Raw genomic sequence first — 20,337 nt, 5'->3', positions numbered from 1 at the left:
ATAAAGATCAAAGCTTTAGCCCTAACATGATACATGATATTAGGAAAGAAATAGGAAGCATCATAGAAATCATAATTGATATAAGAAACTTATTCATTACCCTAAACATGATACAAGGGAGCAATAAAGCATCCTAACATGATACTAGGAATCAAAATAACAATCTAAGCATGATTTCTATATCAAAAGATCAATAAAACAATTAAATTACTTATTTGGATGCCTCGTATCTCTTTCTAATAACAAAATACACGCGTTAGTAACTTCAAGGAAAAGAATAAACAAAACAATTAAATTAAATAATTGAAATAGAGATTTGGGACCAAACCCTCAAAAATATCAAACGTTTCACGTCTAGGGCGAAGGAAACTTCGAACTTGGCTAGGCGTGTCTAGAACTAATGTATGAGGAATTGTGTTTGAGGGAAGGTTTAGAAAAAGAATAGAGAGAGAAGGAAAGCTTCTAGCTTTAGAGAGAGAAAGAGAGAGATGATGATTGTTGATTGTAGATGATTGAAAATGGAGGTTCAGGGACCCTATTTATAAGAAAATAGTCCGGAATCGATAGAAAAGAATCACGGTTTGAAAAGGAATAAAACACGCTTCTGTCGCCAGGCGACAAGCTTCGTCGCCAGGCGACAAAACTGTCGTTTGGCGATGCAGAAGGTTTTCCACATGTTTTCAACGCAGAATCTATTTTTCGATAAAATCAAGTCGTAAAATCCGTATGAAGAGTAAAATCGTAATTTCATTTAAAACGCTTCTTTTATTCCAAATAAAACTCATAAAACATAATTATCAATCCTAACCCTTTTAGGATTCAAAAGAACCTCCTAGAAGATTCTAGAAGAATATAATCAATCCTTATTGCATTAGGAATGATAATTCATAATAGGCCCTCCTCTAGATCATTGGGCCGCATATAAGAACCAAACCGGGCCCAGTTTAGTATTTTGGCCATAGTTTCCTCATTATTCATCGGAATTGGGCTTATAATATATCGTTAGAAAGGTCTTTCCGAGCCCAATCCAACTACACCATTAATGGATCCTTTTCATGGACCAAACTAAACTGGATTGGCTATTTTCATAAAATAGAGTAGGTTTTTGAAAATAGAAAGAAAGATTTTTTAATAAAAACTAATCACAACATTAGACTTTCCACACTTTCACCTCATTCGATTATGATTCGACGTAAAAGGTATTCATCACTGGGTTTGGTTTTGGGGAGACACATTTGGGTGTCTACAATAATCATTTTAGAAACTAGAATGTTAACCAAACAACAATTCTTATAAACTTGAGAAAGAAGACTTACAATTCACACTTGCCAAGTTTTTTCGGCAGTTTCTTCAAAATTTGCCAGATGCACCATCTATGCCTCGAACTCGGCATCACTGTGGCTTATTGTGCATTGCCAGTAGCCGTTGCTGGAAAACCCTTATATATATGTCTTTGTAGTTTCATAGGAGACAAGAGCACAACCAAGCCGGATGGAATGGCCATGATGGTTAACACCAATAAAATTAGCAAAGGGAAATTAATACTCATTCGTCAAGTACGTGGCATCAAAGCACACAAGATCACCGAAATCTTTGTATGCAACCAGGCTACGAGCATCAACCCACATTACGTCTTTCAATCGCCCCTCTTCATCAAAACGACTTGCATGATAGAAATTATGGTTGTCTTTTTTCATGTACTCAAAATACCTCATCATGGCTGCGACAACTCCCCCTTGCATTTTTAGCTTCCTCTTCTCATACACCTCATGTTAGAGGTCCTTCAAATTTGGCATGTTCTCCACACCGCCTTTTTCTACAGCTAAGAAACCATGGATCTACCTCACGGGGACACCTTCTTCATAGAAATTAAGCATCCTCTTCTTCATTGTTGATGTGTAGTGCTTCATCCTATATTCTTTCACTAAGTTTGCTTTACTAGGGATGACTTTATGTTGATGAACCAGATTCACGTTTCTCACCTCCCACCCATTATCTGAATTAACTACAGCATATAATTTGGCATTGCAAAAACATTTCTTCGACTTCCTTACTTTTCCCCCCAGCTCATCTTCACCAATCATCCCATTTACAACACCTCTAGTCGGACACACCCATAGCCTTGTCTCTTTTCTTTGCCTCCCTTCTAGCCCTAAGATCAGGAGGACCCTAATACTCACACTTCTAAGTTACACACAAATTTTGGTTTTTATCTTTTTTGTTTAAGTTGCCTACTTTGCCCTAGTAACGCCAAAACCTGTTTGCTCAGCATATTCTTTGTAATATTGTTCAACTTCCTCGCACAATTTAAATATCATACCAACTTTTGGAGGCTCAACAACATACACACCAACCTCGTTACTAGACACAATGGTCTCAACTATCTGTAAACTGTGAATTGGTGATATTATAGCAGTTAGGATATCGTTCTGACATTTTGATATGGGAATGTTAGGAGTCATGCATGTATTTACAGAGTCAGGAACCAATTCTGTTCTGGTTGGGCTATTACACAGCTCACCATTGTTACATATTCTAGTTCAACGCAAGGCAAGGCGGAATTCCCATAGTCATACACTTACAGCATCACCCTCAACATGTTCCATTGTCTTCCTACTACAAACTGGGAGGTAAATAATAACCCAATTTCAAACAGATTACTAACTTAAACAAATTTCAACTTCAACCAATTTCAAATAGATGAAACACATAAACCACTATAAGTACACAAGTTAAAAATTAACAAGTTATAATTACAAAATAAACCTTTCTAATGAGCAGGAAACACCAGACCACTATATAATAGAGATAATTATCGAAATATAGCATATTTCATTATCAGAAAATAAATAGTACTACCAATTCCATGCTATAACCAATTTCGAAGATGAAACATCAACGGTAATAACACAACACTCAAAGACCTCAATCTCCTCAACGATTAAGGACCCCCTTTAAATCACAATCAAACGCCCCAAAGAAGCAAATCTGAAAATTTTCCAACCCTAGATTTCAAGTAAATTGCTCACAAAAAATAGGTTTCTCAATAATTGCTAAAATATTCACCACATAAAACAGGTTAAACAACAACACAAATTACACAACATACAATAATTGAACTATCAAAACAAAGACAAATACATGGTTGAATTCACAAAATCATATTGCAAAAAGCAGTAACTTCCTATTTCAGGGTTTTTTGTGTCATGCGGGAGAGTTACAGATTTAAGACTAGGACTAGCTTCCTGTACCTGCAAAATAACGGAGACTCCGGGTGGTTGGAGCTCCGCCTCCGACGATCAAGTTAGAGCGTGTTCAGAGAAAAGTAAAGAGTGCGGAAAAGGTAAAGGTGAAATCTTCTCGGATTCCGAGATCAGGTGTTTTCTCTAATGTGAGAGAATTCAGGTGTTTTTGTAATAAATGAAAGTGCCCCAGAAAAGGGAGAAATCTACCTATTTATAGGGTCATCAAGAATTGTACCCCTGCCTAGGTTACGGAAACCTAGGACTGATGGGCTGCGCCTCTTTGCGGCTTTCTTAGGATGTGGGCCTAGAAGGCTGCCTTTTCTCCCAATCATAAGGAGTGCCACGTGTCGAATGGATATAGGTCCATTTTGGGCCTATCCTAGGGTGACACATGTCTCCTACTAATAGGACCACGTGGCATGGGTATTTTCACCAAAAACATTTTCCCCTCACAAGTGTGACGTGGCGCGCCACGTGGCATCTGTGACACTTGTCACTTACGTATTGGTGAATCAATTTTAACTGTTCACCTTCTAGGGAAATTACCGGGATAACCCTGAATTTACCCCTCTATAAATAAAGCTTTTACCCCCCCTTTTAGACGTTTCCAAAAAGTCTAGAGAGAGAAAGTCAAATCTTAGAGAGAGGAAGTCTGCCAACCGCCTGTGTGATTTACAAATCTACCTGCCTGTTATAGCCGGTCAGCGCTTGACACCTTTCAGAAACAAATCTTAAGGTACCGCTTTACCCTTTAAGCTCTTTCATACATTTTTCCGTTTGCATATTTACTTTCAATAAATGGACTCATCACCAACACACACGGCACATCCTAGGTCAGTAGTCAGTCGATCTCCTGGTACGGCTGAGTTTAGGACTGGAGGTGCCGGCTCTGGGTGTATGAAGCAGCCTTGTACATCTCCAAATTCGACAGTCTACATGTCTGTGCAGGACACAATGGTTCGAGTTAAACAAACTGTCGTCAGACGGCGAAGGAGAGACGGTACATTGGAAGTGTTGTTGCAGAGGTCACACCGGTTGATGAAGAGGACATACCGGTTAACCAAGATGAGGACTTCCCTTCTAGCACGCTCAGTACACCCAGTGATAAGATTCTAGCTGTTTGGGGGGGGGGAGACGGTGAAGAGGCTATCTCTACTGCTAGCTCTCAAGATAGGGATCCCGAAAATAAAGGCGGTGAAGAAGCCGCATCTACCTCTGGCTCTGATGGAGAAGAAGTCTCCTAGGAGAGAAACAAGGAGGATGCCGCCTCTGGGTCCAGCTCAGAGGAAAGCAGTGGTGGCCCTCTCTCGTCGCTTGAGGAAAACGAGGCAAAAGAGCGGAAAAAATGGAACAAGGAAGGGGACCCTTTTCGGATCCACGTCTCAGCTAGAGACAGAGAGAGTATGGAAAAGGGCCTCAAAGACTTTAAGCTTAAACGACCCCTTGGTGGGGAATATAAGATTCGGGTGTGTAGGGAATTTTTCAAGAATCCCTCACTTGAACCCCACTGTGATCATACACTTAAGCATGGTGGTGTCCAAAGGGAAGGAAGCTAGAGTAAAAGAGTCTCCAACAAGTTTTAGGAACTTGTAAACCGTTCACAGGGTGAAGGTTACACCCCTTCACGATCCATGAGATCGCTAATTCCATAGTGGTCCTGAACCATGATTGGATATTCGGGGATGAAGGTACAAATCCAACCTAAAAGAGATTGAACTTGCCCTAAATAGGCCTCTACTTTATTCTTCTCATATTCATGTGTGCTTTCTGACTAACATACAATCAATAAATTAATCCTAAACATGTTTAATCTATGGTGGTTGAATATTAATGCACAAATAAAGCTATTATTGGCGATCACTTGAATTAAAATCATATTAGCCTAAATAAAATTATTAATTATCTTATTAAGCGTGATTTCAAGTACAAATTCCCTTTAAACCTGCAAGAGAGGGCGTGATCAAGCAATAACAATGATATATCAAGCAACATAATAATATTGACACAACAAATCATCATCATCAAAATCATCTCAATCTCATCAAAGCATAATAATATTAGCAAGATTCAAGGCATGATACTTACATGATCCCAAAGGTTAAAGTCCCTGAACTTGCCAATCAGTTTAGACCAATCAGCTCATGCAACACGGTTTACAAATGCATCTCCAAGTGTCTGGTCAACAGGTTGAAGAAAATTCTTCCAGGTATTATCTCGAAAAACCAACATGCTTTTATCCCAGGGAGATATATGGAGGATAATATTCTGTTAAGCCATGAACTTATGTATCTCATCAATTCAAGGAAAAGTTCAAACTTCACTGCAGTTAAAATTGACATGTCAAAGGCCTATGACAGAGTGGATTGGCTCTTCCTTCTAAAGGTCCTACAGGCCTATGGGTTTTCTAGTCACTAGATTAGAATGATCTCGCAGTGTATTTCGACGGTAAGCTTCAAAGCTGTCATCAACAGGAAAACTTCTGAGCATTTTGCTCCTAACTGTGGGTTAAGGCAAGGAGATCCTCTTTTTCCTTACCTCTTCATTTTCTGTATGGATATCCTCTCGAGAATGCTGTCCCAGGCAGAGGACATCAACCAATTCAAAGGTTTGAAGGTTTCGAGAAGGTCTCCATCTATTTCTCATCTTTTCTTTGCAGACGATGTAATGTTGTTCTTTAAGGCTGATGAGGAGTCATGTATGTGTATTAAGGACATTCTTCAGAGGTTCGGCAAAGCCTCGGGGCAAAAGCTGAATTTTCAGAAATCATTCATTAAATTCTCTCCAGGTTTTGACGACAATAAGAGGTTAGCTTTGAAACAAATTCTTTCTATGCCCGAGACTGATAATATGGGGATTCATCTTGGGGCTCCGATTGATATTCAAGGGAGGAAAAGTCAGGCTTTCCAGTTTTTGGTTGATAGGGTCTCGGAGAAAGTCGTCTCATGGGCTTCTCTTCGCCTATCACAAGCGGCTAAATCAGTCCTTATCAACAAGTTCTTGTTAGTATCTCGACACATGTTAAGAAATGTCTTAAACTTCCCTAGAGCATTGCCAACAAGATCGACTCTCTCATCTCGCAGTTCTGGTGGTCAAACAAAGGGGGCAAAGGTATGCATTGGGTCAACAAGGCCATTATCAAAACCCCCAAAAGCATGGGGGGCCTAGGGATTAGTGGAATTTCAACCCTCAAAATGCCCTCCTTTTCAAACAATTAACAAGGATGCATCTCAATCCGCAGCTTTTACTCTCAAGAGTGCATGGAAGGTTCCAACCATGTAGGGTTCGCTACATGATTAGACCTTATGTGAGGAAAGGGAACCCGTCCATGGGAAGGACAAGTCTTCAAAAGGTTTCACAAGTCTTCAAGGATGGGTTCGCATGGAAGATTGGTAATGGAAAGAGGTTAAGGCTATTAGTATGCCTTGGGTGAATGGAGAAATCCCAACGGTCAATTCAAATCAAACTTTAGGAGCCGCTCGGGATTGGAAGGTGGAGGATTTTATTGACTGGAACGCGGGCAAGTGGATTGCGGGAAAGTTTAGGCTTTGCTTTGACTAGAATAGTGCAAATCAATTCTAGCCATGGAACTCCCTCACAAAGGAGAGGATGATTTCACTTATTGGAAATTTCACCCTTCAGGGAAATACATGGTCAAGACAAGCTACTACTATCTTTCTAAAGATGTGAGGGTTGACCGCTCCTCCTTCTCTACTAAGGATCAGGAATTCGTGAAGCTGATCTAGAGAATGGACATCCAACCAAAATAAAAGCTTTTCTTGTGGAGACTTTTTCACGATAGGATTGCAGTTAAAGTCAACCTCGCAAAAAGAGGAATACCAGTCGATGCAACCTGTGACTTTTGTGATTCGGATTTAGAGGATAGCCAACATCTGTTTCGTTTCCGCTCTCTGGAAAAAGAGGTTTGGGGGAATTCCTCCATTTCTATTTGCCTTGACTCTCCTGTTTCCAGTTCCTTGAGGAATTGGATCCATAACTATATCTTGCTCTTTATAGCGAGGATGGGAAATATGGTACTTAAAACGCCTTGTTCATAGTAACCTCGTGGGGGTTGTGGAAAACAAGAAATGCAAGATGCTTCAAAGACGCCAATGGGAATGCTGGTTTAGTGGCGGAATTCATAAACCAAGGAATGCAAGACCATGAGGTTTTCATCCATAACAGGAACCAAGATAACACTGATGTTGTTTCAACCAGAGCTAACCCAATCATTCCCCCAGGTTTTAATCATGTGCACCTAGGAAAGGATAAGAGTGGGTTTGACATGTTCATTATGGAAGCAGACGGTTCATGGGATAAAAAGACCTTGAGGGCAGGGATCGGATGGGCAGGTAAAGAGAATAACCAGGGCAATAAGATTGAAGAAGGTGGAAATTGTGGTGTAGCCTCGTCAGCGGTATAGTGTGAAGCTTGGGCATGTCTCGAAGCATTGAAATGGGCAAAGGCTCAAGGAAAGCAGGGGATTCTCCTCCTTTCGGACTCCATTTCCCTCCTTAACAGTTTGCAAGATAACCTATGTAAGGATGTTTCGATAACTTGGATGATTAAGGAAATAAGGGAAGTTGGTGCAACCTTTCTTCGATGTGCAATCCTAAAGGTCCCAAGAGAACAGGTACAAAGGGCAAACGACATAACTAGAAGGTGTCGTTTACGTTTTCTAGTCATTTTTAGTTTTTTTTTTTTTTTTTTTTTTTTTTTTTTTTTTGCTCTAGTAAAAAAAAAAAGATACTAACATGATTAATAACAAATGCTATCATGTCACTAAATATTAAAAATCAAAGCTTTAATCCTAACATGATACTAGAGACATAATAGAAGAAATAGGAAGCAATCTAATCATGATACCAGAAAGTAATAAACAACATCCTAACATGATACTAGGAATTAATAAAATCTAAACATGCTTTCTAAAGATATATAGCAATGAAATTACTCACTTTGTTGCCTCGTATCTCTTTCAATCAAAACAATACACACGTTAGTAACTTCAATGAAAATATTAAATCAAACAATTAATTTAAATAATTGAAATAGGGATTTGGGACCAAACCCTCAGAAATTATCCATCTTTAACGTCTAGGGCAAAGGCAACTTCGACCTTGGCTAGGTGTGTCTAAGTCTCATGATGGACGTATGGTGTTTTTAAAAAACTAGGCTTAGAAAGAGAGAAAGATAGAATAAGCTTCTAACTTAAAGAGAGAAAGAAAATAGATTGATGATCGTTGATGATTGAAAACGGAGAAAATCGTTCCTATTTATAGAGAAAAACGACCGAAAACGATCATAAAAGAGTTAGAATTTGAATCAGAGTAAAATAGGTTTTATCGCGGCGCGACATACTCTGTCGCAGGCCTGTCGCAATGCGATAAGACAGTTTTTTCCGGATTTTGTTTTTATCATAACTTTTAATCTAGAAGACGAAATAAGTCATATAATATGTCGTTGAAAGTCTCTTGAAGTCTTCTTTCCAACCTAATTAGAATCAAATTAAAATCTTTTGTAGAATAAAAGATATGGATGAAATAGTGAAAGGGTGTCAGTTTTGGATAGAGTTTCGTATTTCTTTCATATCTTTTTCGTTTTACCTCGGAATTAATATTATAATATATATCATTGGAAAGATAATTTCAAGAGATATCCAACCATCTAAGATTTAGATAAAAATTATGAGGCATGAAAATAATATCTGACTGTCTTTGAACGTCTTTCATTTCGAATAAAATTAGGACTTTCAGAAAGAGGAGTTTTATTCAATTTCAAACTCTTTAATCTTATCTTTTCAAAAAGGATGATCAAGATCTTATAGAAACTCATAAAAGCTTCTAATTAATCCTAATTGATTTAGGAATATAATTAATATTAATGGACCCTCCACATGATCATTGGGTCGCCCATCAAACTCGTTTAGACCCAGTTTAGTATTTTGACCATAACTTCCTCCTTATAACTCAGAATTGGGCTTACAATATATCGTTGGAAAGGTAATTTCAAGCCCCATCCAACTACACAATTATTGGACCCATGATATGGACCAAACTAAATGAGATTGGATGTTTTTCATAAATAGGATACGAAAAGAAAGATTTTCGAAAACAGAAAGAACTATTTTTATTAGAAACGGAGAAATCACGAGACTCTTTCACATTTCACCTCATTCGATAATTAATGATGTGAAAAGTACTCATCACTGGGTTTGGTTTTTGAGGAGACACAATCAAGTGTCTACAAGGTGCCGCTTGAGCTCGGCACCATTGCCTGGAAGGACGAACAACCAAATGCCAACGAATATTTCGGCTGCTACGAGGTGACGTTTTTGGTTGGTCTCCGGTTCCCTCTGCATGATGCTGCAAAAGCTATTCTACGGGTTTATGACTTGGGCATCTGGCAGTTGTCCCCAAATTCTTGGGTCAACATTTTGGGCTATGTCGCCGCCTGTGAAATGCAGGGCCTGTACCCCGGCTGGGAGGCCTTTGCCCACACGCACTATCTTAGCCATAACTGTAACACCCTAATAATTCTCCCTTTTCCAAATCACTTACTTTAAATAAAAATAGAGGAGAACCATTGGCATGTTACCGCCACGTGTTAAAACGTTAAGGCTTTATCAAAGTATCGCAGCGGAAAATCCAACTTAAAACTAAAATAATATAATTTAGAAAACCAATAAGTTAGAGCTTACAAATTGGAACCATAAAAGCCCTTATTAAAACCAAACCAATATTCAAAATCCCAAAACATAATTGAAATAGTAAAACATAAATAAGTTCAACACAAAGAACGAATACTCTCAATCACACCAATCCCTTGACAATGCGTATGTTAAATCCCCGAACTTCACATCATCAAGCTAACCTGTGCAATACTGCTCCCCAATAATACAAGTGTAATAATTGGATCATCACAGGGTCATTGAAAGGCGAAGGCCATGACCAAAAGTAACACACATAAAAGCACGCAATCAGCAAAGCTGAGTACATACAAGCTACAACGTACAAAACCTAGCATGCTCAATTAATTAAAGTAAATAAACATGCAACACGAATTCATTAATCAAGACTCCACACTTAGACAATTCAATTGACTCACCATACTTACTAACCAATTCCAAACACTTGACTCTTTATATTTAATTTGATTAATTTAATTTGGAGTAAGCAATAGACGAGGTTGTCCAACCCACCAAATCATTTTGGTCCCAATTGATCATTTAAAATAAAAGTTTAGCGCAATGCAAGAATGGGCGCGACTCCATTCTCACAAAGTTAGTCTAGAATCCCATCTAACTTTCATTATAAAATAAAAATGTAAATACCAAAAGAGAAGAGGACATGTTGATCAAAAAAGCCTCGGAAAGCTAGGCCACGGGCTACCACCGTGTACCCCAACCCATAATTGTCAATACTCTAGAAGTGCACACTTTCCAGAGTTTTATTGCTCATCTTTGTTTCACTTTACGTGATTACAATTTTAATTAATAGTCGACTCATTCAAGTAGACCATACATAACAATCATACATCAATTCACTTTTAATCTTATTTAGGACAATGGTGATCACATCACAAATTGACCTTTAATTCCTTTAAACTTCCAAATTATCCAAATTTGTTGAACATAGTCAACCCACCTAGCCATTTCGGCTTAATCCATTTTTACTCAACATACTAACAAGTCATGCTTGAGTAATAAATAAAATAATAATAACCTTGTGGAATAATTAATAAATTCATTCCACTTAAACTATTTAATTCCAATCCTTCAATAATCAAAATATGGTTAATAACCAATCCAATAAAAACATGCTTGTATCAACATTCCATACAAACAATTAATCCAATATAATTCAACATGCTTGCATCCATAATTCCATACAAACATAATCAATTCACCAAAACATGTCTCATAAACATAAGCACGTGAATTAATTAAACGTATAACCAAACAATTTTCATCCATGTGTTCTCTAAACATGAAACTAAGGGCTTGTTTGGCATTGTTTTTTGTTTTCAGTTTTCTGTTTTTTTGAAAACCAAAAACCAAAAACAGGAAACAAGAAAAAGGTGTTTTCACTTTTCTGTTGTCAGTTTTCAAAGTTATCATGATTTTGATAAGTTTGACTAATTTTTGAATCATTATACGACATATATTATATGATTTTGAAAAACAAAAAACCAAAAACAGAAAACCACAACGATGCCAAGCGAACCCTAAGTTTTTTCCTTTTGGTACCTAAACATGATACTACTTACAACTAAGTAGACATGTACGTACCTTGTATAAACAATCTTTTGTGCCACTTTTAATCAATTAAAAGTCTCCTAGGGAATAATCACCTCCTAGAAAACAACCAATAATCATAAATTAATACCCAAACAAATTTCCAGCAATATAACTTTAATTAAAACTCCTTAGAACTTCCTTTAAAACATGTTTTTATGCTTAATTAATCATTAGAAATTGAATAGGAAAAAAGGCCCAAATTAATTGATTATTTGAACCCTAAAATCCCAATTTCAATAAATTAAAATCCTAGGTTTATAATTTATAAAATTTGAAAATTATAACAACAATTATAATCTGAAATTATTAATTTAAAACATCAAAAACATGATTTTGATACTAAATAAACTAATTTCAAACAATAAAATCAAACCCAAAATAATTTAATAAAAACAAGAGAATAAAAAAAATAAATGGAGAAAGAAGGTGAGGGAGGCAGCCACGGTGGCCGTCCGGGCTGCTGGTGGTTCGCCGGCGACCAGGGGATGGCGCCGGAGTCCGGTGGACGGCGGTGGTTGGGAAGCATGGTGAGTGAAAACTCACGTAGGAAGAGGAAAAAGAAAGGAAGAAAAAGAAAAAGAAAAAAAGAAAGAAAGAAAAATAAAGGAAAGAAAAGAAAAGAAAAATAAAGGAAAGATAAATAAAATAAATAGAAAAGAAAATAGACTAACCTTTTATGTGGGGAAAAATTTTGGGGATGTATGGGGTATTTATAGTAGAGAGAGTTGTAGGGTAAGTAGGAATATTGGGCCTCATAAAATTAATGGGCCACTTAGGTAAATGAAATGGACTAGGCTTTGTTTGTATGGCATAAATTGTAGAATGAAGGCTCATAAAATAATTTGTACTAAAATAATTTTCGACCCAAATTAATAATTTGAAACTTTTAAATTTAATTCCGAAAACAATACAAATACATATTATAAATAAAATAAAATTTCATTTATAAAATATTTAAAAATACGGGGGATTATAGTAACTCAGGCGGCTGGAGGGCGTGGTACACCTTGACCACCTACCCTAAATATCAAATGACCTTAGACAAGCCGTCTAAGTGGGATAACTGGAAGAACCGGTTCTATCTGCTTTCTGCCCCCAAACGGCGGGAGAACTATGAATTCCGCCGATACAATAAGAAACCAGACCTTTTGGGTCAGAAGTGCAAGTTCCCTTCAATCCCAAATGAGGATTATGAGAAGATCATAAAGTCGGGGTTCTTGAACTTATTACTGACACCCTCTAAACTGGGGAGGTAATAAGTGTACCCAAAAATTGGATACCCAAACATGAGTGGTTAAGGGACGAGGCATTCTTGTCCGCCTGTGGTTTGAGTATTATGTTTGACAAATGTAGGTCTATCATGCATCCGGCAATTTGTACGCCGTTTATGTTATTATATTGCTTAATTATATTGTATAGCTCTGAACTAACAAGCGTTCTTTTGTGCAACAACTGCCTTGAGAATTCTCTCATACGATAAGACTCCCAAACAGTTTGTGGCCCAAATCCGCAAGGATACTGCGGAATAAAAGGAGCATAGGTAAAGCCAAGGTAAAAACCGCTTTCCCCCTCTTTTGTGAATGCTTGAATTAGTTTGTCTATGGAGACGGTTTCTACCGGTTGTAAGCTTAATCACCAACTTCCTTTGCAGGGTGGAAACAAGGAGCCTCCTAGGTCCTTCACCAAGCTGATCAAACGTACTCGAGACGACGATGTCTCCAGCTCTGCAAAATCTCAAAGAGTGTCGTATGCTCATACGGCTCCTGATTTTTCGTCTGGGCTGAGCTGTCTGAGCATCGGGGGGAAGAGCATCAACTTAAAGGGCTTTGGCCTAGGCATTGATCTAGGGAAAAAGTCAGGTGCCCATGCGGTACCGAAGGGTGGCGAGCCACCCAAGACTACAGCCACTTACGCAACAACTACAGGTTATGATAATCTGCAGATTCTCGAAAGTATGGCTAATCTTTTTGATACTCCGTCTAAGCTTGGCTAGCCCCTGCGGGTGAAATCTCACTCTCAGCAAACGTTTGAAGGATCGTCAAGCAACCGTCAGCAGATAGGTGTCGCCTATATAGCTCACTTACCCAATCTTGCTTAAGGTGCAGATCAATCCCCCCGATGGTTGGACGTACAACAATACTCCAAGGCCATGCAGAGGGCCATCCCCAAGGAGGATAAGGAGGCTCTCCTTGGGATCCAAACGTTTAATGTTGAACGCATTCTCCTCCTGCTATATGAGGTAGAGTATCTCTTTGCAAAATCTTAGTTTTTATTCATTTATTTCTGACACACCGTTTGTGTCATGCATGCTTTGCTGAGAGTGGATGGGCTGCAGAATTCGTATGCCTGCAAGCAGGAAGAGGTAAAGCAAGCCAATAAAGCGGCAAAAGATTCTGCAGACGTTGCCCAATACCAAAATACAATAAATGATCTTAAGTCTAAAGCGTTAGAAATGGTGCAGGTGGACAACATCAAGTGTCTGACGGCTACCTTAGAGATTGCCAACAAGAAGGCTACTGACTTTGAGGTTGTGCTCAAGAATACCCAAGCGGTCCTCAAAACCCTGGAAGGCGTCGAAAAGGAGAATACTACTCTCTGCGCAGACGTCGACCGGCTGAAGAATGAGATGGCTATCGCTCATAGCAACTTCAAGATAACCTTGAGAGCCGAGCAAGACCGTCTCATTGAGGAGAATGAGTCATACTGCACTGAGCGCATGAAGATGGCCTAGGACCTTTTGCATCCGGGGAAGGAATATGGCATCTGGTCCTTGGTCTATTAGTATGCTGATGAGGTCCTGGCGACTAGGGAAAAGGGCAGGCTAGAATCGGAATCATTCGACACTTGGGTAAACAAAGAGATCGAGGAGGAAGAGTGTAGGGAATATTTCAAGCCATTAACCCTAAGCTTGAACCCCACTGTGATCATACACTTAAGCATGGTGGCGTCCAAAGGGAAGGAAGCTAGAGCAAAAGAGTCGCCAACAAGTTTTAGGAACTTGTAAACCGTTCACAAGGTGAAGATTACACCCCTTAACGATCCATGAGATCGTCAACTCCAAAAGGTCTTGAACCAAATAGGGTTCGGGGATGAAGGTACAAATCTAACCTAAAAGAGATTGAACCTGCCCTAATAATAGGCCTCTAATTCATTCTTCTCGTATTCATGTGCGCTTTCTGACTAGCATGCAAACAACAGATTAACCCTAAACCTGTTTAATCTATGTTGGCTGAATTTAATGCACAAGCAAAACTATTATTGGCGATCACTTGAATTATAATCATATTAACCCTAAACAAGATTATTAATTATCTTATTAAGCGTGATTACAAGTACAAATTCCCTTTAAACATGCATAAAAGGCGTGATCAAGCAATAACAGTAAATAAGCATCAAGCAACAAAATAATAATCATCATAATTATAATCATAATAACAATCATAATAAAAATAATCATGTTAAAGCATAATATTAGCAAGATCCTAGGCATGATACTAACAAGATTAATAACAAACCCTAGCATGTCACTAAGCATTAAAGATCAAAGCTTTAGCCCTAACATGGTACTAACAAGATATTAAAAAAGAGTAAAAGGCACCCTAAACATGATACTAGAAAGCAATAATAACATCCTAACATGATACTAGGAATTAAACAAATTTAAACATGCTTTCTACAAGAATAGAGCAATAAGATTACATACTTTGATGCCTCGTATCTCTTTCTAATAACAAAATACACGCGTTAGTAACTTCAAGGAAAAGTATAAAATTAAACAATTAAATTAAATAATTTAAATAGAGATTAGGGACCAAACCCTCAGAAATTATAACCTTTCACGTCTAGGGCGAAGGCAACTTCGAACTTGGCTAGGTGTTTCTAGATCTCGTGTATGCGGAATTTTGTTTGAGAAAAGTTAGAGAGACGAGAGCATAGAGAGAATTGATTATTGTAGATGATGATTGATGATTGTCGATGATTGTAAACGGAGGTTCAGGACCCTATTTATAAGAAAACAGTCCGAAAATAAGTAGAATTTGATAAGGAATAAAACTCCACTCTGTCGCTGCAAAACCGACTTTGTCGCTTGGCGACAGGCTCTGTCGCGTGGCGACAAGGCTTGTCGCGTAGCGACAGGCCTGTCGTTTGGCGACAGCCTAGATTCCTACGCGCTTTAAAACACGGAGTCCACTTATCAATCAAAATTGATTTGTAAAGTCCGTATGAAAACTAAAAACGTATTTTTCATAAAATAATATTTTATTCCAAATAAAACTTATCAAAATATCTAATTATTAATTCTAATTCTATTAGGATTAAAGAGAACCTTCTAAAGAATTCTAGAAGACTATAATCAATTCTAATAAATTTAGGAATAATAATTAACATTGGGCCCTCCCCTAGATCATTGGGCAGCATGTAAAGATCAAACCGGACCCATTTTAGTATTTTGGCCATCACTTCCTCATTATTCATCGGAATTGGGCTTATAACATATCGTTGGAAAGCTCTTTGCAAGCCCCATCCAACTACACTATTATTGGACCCTTGTTGTGGACCAAACTAAACTAGATTGGCTGTTTTCATAAAATAGAGTTGTTTTTCGAAAACAGAAAGGAAGGATTTTTAATAAAAACTAACCGCAACACGTGACCTTTCACACTTTCACCTCATTCGATTATGATTCGACGCAAAAGGTATTCATCACTGGGTTTGGTTTTTGGGGAGACACATTTGGGTGTCTACAAAGAGCCAATCCAGGATGCAGGCAGTGGGGGGGAAGAGCGAGAACAAGGAGAGAACACTCAAGTGAATACTACTCTGCCCCCGCCTGAGAAGGATGGTTCGGGTGCCCCGACTGAGCCTTAGTAATCTTAGCTTCAATTTCTTCAATTCGGCTTTAGGCCATCTGCACTTCCAACCTGCGTGCCGTGTATTTTGGATGTTAATCAACAATCTCTCTATTTCTCGGATGTGGATCCGGTGTGACAATTTCTTCCCCGGCCATTTGGTCGGGTTTATTTAATGAAAAATACCGACTGAGTTGGTTTTGCTTAATTTGATTTACTTTTTGCAAAAAAAAAATTATTTTCTTTATATCTTCACATATACATGAATTTGTTTAACTTATTAATTGCATGCGGCAATCATCCGGCTGCCCTTTTTACCCTTAAGAGGCTGTGTGGTTGGTTTCAAACCTTAATTGATTGTCTTAGGAACTTTTGATACTTTGAAGAGTATGACATGTTCCTAAGTCAATCAATCACATTAGTGATTGCCCCAAACCAAGCACACACCCGACCAACATACAGGCGGGTAAACTGTTGATCTAGGCAGTTTAGTTAGTTTTAATACTCTTCTTCCTACCGTCTGGGGTGTTTGTGATCCAACTATACATTCCATGTCCTTTTGCTCCATTGGGAGGACTTTTTAAGAGTACATAACTTCAAGTTATAACCTAAGTAAGAACTTTGATTTAACACCGGCTGTGCCTCTAGACACATGATTTCATATATCTCCGGTTGCGTTCATTTTAGATTACTTAGGTCAGACGGCTAAGAGTTGGCCAATTAGGCCAATCAATTTTGGTCGTCTGTATAAGTTTGTAGAGCAATGTGTCACCCAAATGGGGGATACTCTTTGCGGGGAATTCACCCGGATGGGCGTCGTCGGATGTCGTGCTCTTGTTAGAGTAGATGGTTTTTAATTGATATTATCCGACCATTGGCCTCCTATGTTTTTAGGACAGTCGTTTGAACCAATAAGTTTTTTGGACTTAGCTTATTTACTTTGTGAGATTGGGAAGTTTGTATATTGCACAGACGGTGTTCTCAGCATAAATCGCATGTAATGAAAGCAATAAATAACAAGATTGAAAACGAAAAGTATCTCTTCATTGATAGGCTTTCCATTTACAAAAAAAATAACAATTTCTTAGAAGTAGTATTTCTGTAAGTTGTCTACATTCCAAGATCTGGCTAACCTCTTGCTGCCTAGGGTTTCCAGACGATAGGTGTCGCCTCTTACTTCTTCATAGATCCGGTGGGGCCTTCCCAATTAGGAGTCAGCTTGCCTTGCTCATTGAACCTACTGGTTGCCTCCATTTTCCGTAGCACATAGTCCCCCACTTTCAAGGGTCATTTGTGTACTCTTTTGTTGTAGGATTTAGTAATTCTCAAACGGTAAATCTCATGACTCATGGCGGCATTGCCCCTACGCTCTATGAGTGAACCCAATGCCAGCCGCATGGCCTCCCAGTTTGCCTCTCCATCATATAGCATGACTCGGAGAGTTGGTTCATAGTGCTCAATAGGCAAGACGGGCTCTGCACCATACACCATGAGAAATGGGGTTTTATCGGTTGCCCCTTTTTTGGTTGTTCTGATGGGCAATAGGACATGAGTTAACTCCTCTTCCCATAAGCCGCCATCTCTTTCAATTTTTTTCTTAATGTTATCTAAGATTAGCTTGTCGAAGGCTTCAATTTGGCCATTTGCTTGGGGTCGGCCGACTGATGCAAAATAATGTGAGATCCCTTGATCACCCAACCAATTTTTGAGCTGAGGTGTCTCAAACTGAGGGCCATTATCAAACACCATAGACATAGGTACCCCAAACCGGGTGATGATATTCTTCCAAATAAAGGAGATGACATCCTTTGTCTTGATGTTTTTGACCGCCTCTGCCTCCACCCACTTGGTGAAGTAATTAACAGCCACGAGGATATAGCGTTTCCTACGGACCCAGAATGTCCATACCCCATTTTGCAAACAGAACCGGGCTGTGGATAGCCGTCAGGTCAGTGGCCAGACGACGGATTAACCTGCCAAACCTTTGGCACTTGTCACATTTTTTTCACTATCTCCATAGCGTCTGACTCAAAAGTGGGCCAGAAATATACTTGCCGCCTGGCCCTGACTACTAGCGACCTGCAGCCTATATGGGAGGCGCAGTATCCAGAGTGCAACTCCTCGAGAACTTCTTGACCCTTTTCAGGGGTAATGCACTTCAATAGAGGCTTTAAGAAACCCGTCTTAAAGAGCTCTCCATTTTGAATCTCAAAGTTTGTAGCACGCTGTTTCATGACAGCTGCCTCTTGGACTGAATCAGGCAGCGTGTCGTCCAGCAAGTATGCCTGGATACCATCCATCGAGGTTGAGCTTTGGTCAAGTACTCCAATGGGCTGTTCTTCAACAATACTTCGTTTTTCCGTCACTTCCCAAAAGACCGACCGAGGCGTATCATAGGAGGTAGATGATGCCAGCTTTGATAAAGCATCCGCTTGATTGTTCTCATATCTAGGCACTTGACCCAAATGAAATTCTTCAAGTGTTCCAGCTTCAGTTTTGACCGCCTGAAGATATTTGATCATAGCCAGATAAGTGGCCTCATATTCATCATGGTATTGGCTAACGACCAATGTAACTATGACTCAGAACAGACGTCAATTTTGGTTGCACTTGTCGCCTTACACATGCGGATGCCGGCTAGCAGGGCTTCATATTCTGCCTCATTATTTGAGGCCTGGAACTTGAACCATAGTGCATACTCATACTTGTCCCCTTCAGGGGACTGACAGATAACGCATGCGTGCACCACAGTTGTTCATAGTAGAGCTCCTGTCTACATACACTTTTTTAACCTGATCAGTATTCTTCGGCGTAGCCGGCGTTGTCATTTCGACAATGAAGTCGGCGAACGCCTGACCCTTCACTGCCTTTCTTGGTTCGAAAGTGATTTCCAGACTTTACATTTCAATAGCCCATTTAAGCATTTTATCGGATGACTCCAAAGTTGTCATTGTTCACTTGAGAGGTTGGTCTGTGTAGACCACAATCGGATGTGCCAAGATGTAAGGTTTCAACTTCTTGATAGCCATGTAAAGAGTAAGGCAAATTTTTCAACCATTGGGTACCGTAGTTCAGCATTTCTAAGTACATGGCTAATGAAATAGACCGGGAGTTGGATGTTGTCTCTCTCAGCGAGGAGAACAACACTGAGGGCATGATCTGAACGGCTAAGTACATGTAAATCATCTCTTTGGGTAGATGGCTAACAAGCCTTGGCAAAGAGTGTAGATGAGGCCGCCTCAGCATCATCCCCCCATTCAAACCTTGTCTTCTTCCTAATCGCTTGGAAGAAATAGAGGCACTTGTCACCTGACCGGCTGAGGAATCTTCCCAATGCCACCAGACAACCTATTAGCTTTTGTACTTATCTAACAGTTCAGGGTGACTTCATGTCAATAACTGCACCACTACAAATTGGCCAAAGAAACCATATCAAAATGGCCAAAGAGACTACCTCAGGGATGGTCTCTAGCTCACAGATCTCTTTGGCCTAAGGGACCATTTCATCAAAAGTGGTCTCTTGTTTGAAAAACTGAGACCATCTATTTTAAATAAGTAGTCTTAGGTTTTGAAAAACTGAAACCACCTATTTCAAATAGATGGTCTCTTTCTTCTTTTTTTTTACAAAAAAAAAAAATATCCAATTGAAAAAAAAAAAATAAAAAAAAAAATAAAAAAATAAAACTCAATAATACTATAATCAATATTCTTTCAAAAATTATACAAAACTCTACAATCAAGGCCTTTTAAGCATATCTTGTGCATCAATCTCACGTCAACCAAACAATTCAACAAGCAAAATCATTAATCTTCCCCCATTACACTTTTTATCCTAAAATTTTTTCCAAGACATCAAAAATTAGCACACAATTATAAAAGAAATATAGTAAACAAACTTTAAATTAGCAATTAAATAAACAAAACAAAAATTAAAAACTTAATTAAA

The 20,337-nt window shown here is 38.8% G+C and overlaps 1 protein-coding gene across 1 annotated transcript; it reads right to left on the bottom strand.

Moving 5' to 3' along the window:
* Positions 1 to 18,385: 18,385 nt before the first annotated feature.
* Positions 18,386 to 19,219, bottom strand: LOC145577885 (uncharacterized). The gene is made up of 2 exons (XM_081635306.1): positions 19,119 to 19,219; positions 18,386 to 18,950 (listed from the first exon to the last, which is right to left on the bottom strand). Exons 1-2 carry the CDS (start codon positions 19,217 to 19,219, stop codon positions 18,386 to 18,388), a joined length of 666 nt encoding a protein of 221 aa, XP_081491432.1.
* Positions 19,220 to 20,337: the final 1,118 nt, after the last annotated feature.

This window comes from Chenopodium album, chromosome 14 (assembly GCF_948465745.1).
Source record: "Chenopodium album chromosome 14, dcCheAlbu1.1, whole genome shotgun sequence".
NCBI lineage: Eukaryota > Viridiplantae > Streptophyta > Magnoliopsida > Caryophyllales > Amaranthaceae > Chenopodium > Chenopodium album.
Note: the sequence above shows the minus strand (reverse complement) of the source record. Positions and strands in the feature narration are given on the sequence as shown.

Coding starts and splice junctions, on each gene's coding strand:
- LOC145577885 (XM_081635306.1), bottom strand. CDS start 19,219: ATGACAACGCCGGCTACGCCGAAGAATACTGATCAGGTTAAAAAAGTG. Junction 18,951..19,118: donor GGTGCACGCATGCGTTATCT/GTCAGTCCCCTG, acceptor ATTGGTCGTTAG/CCAATACCATGATGAATATG.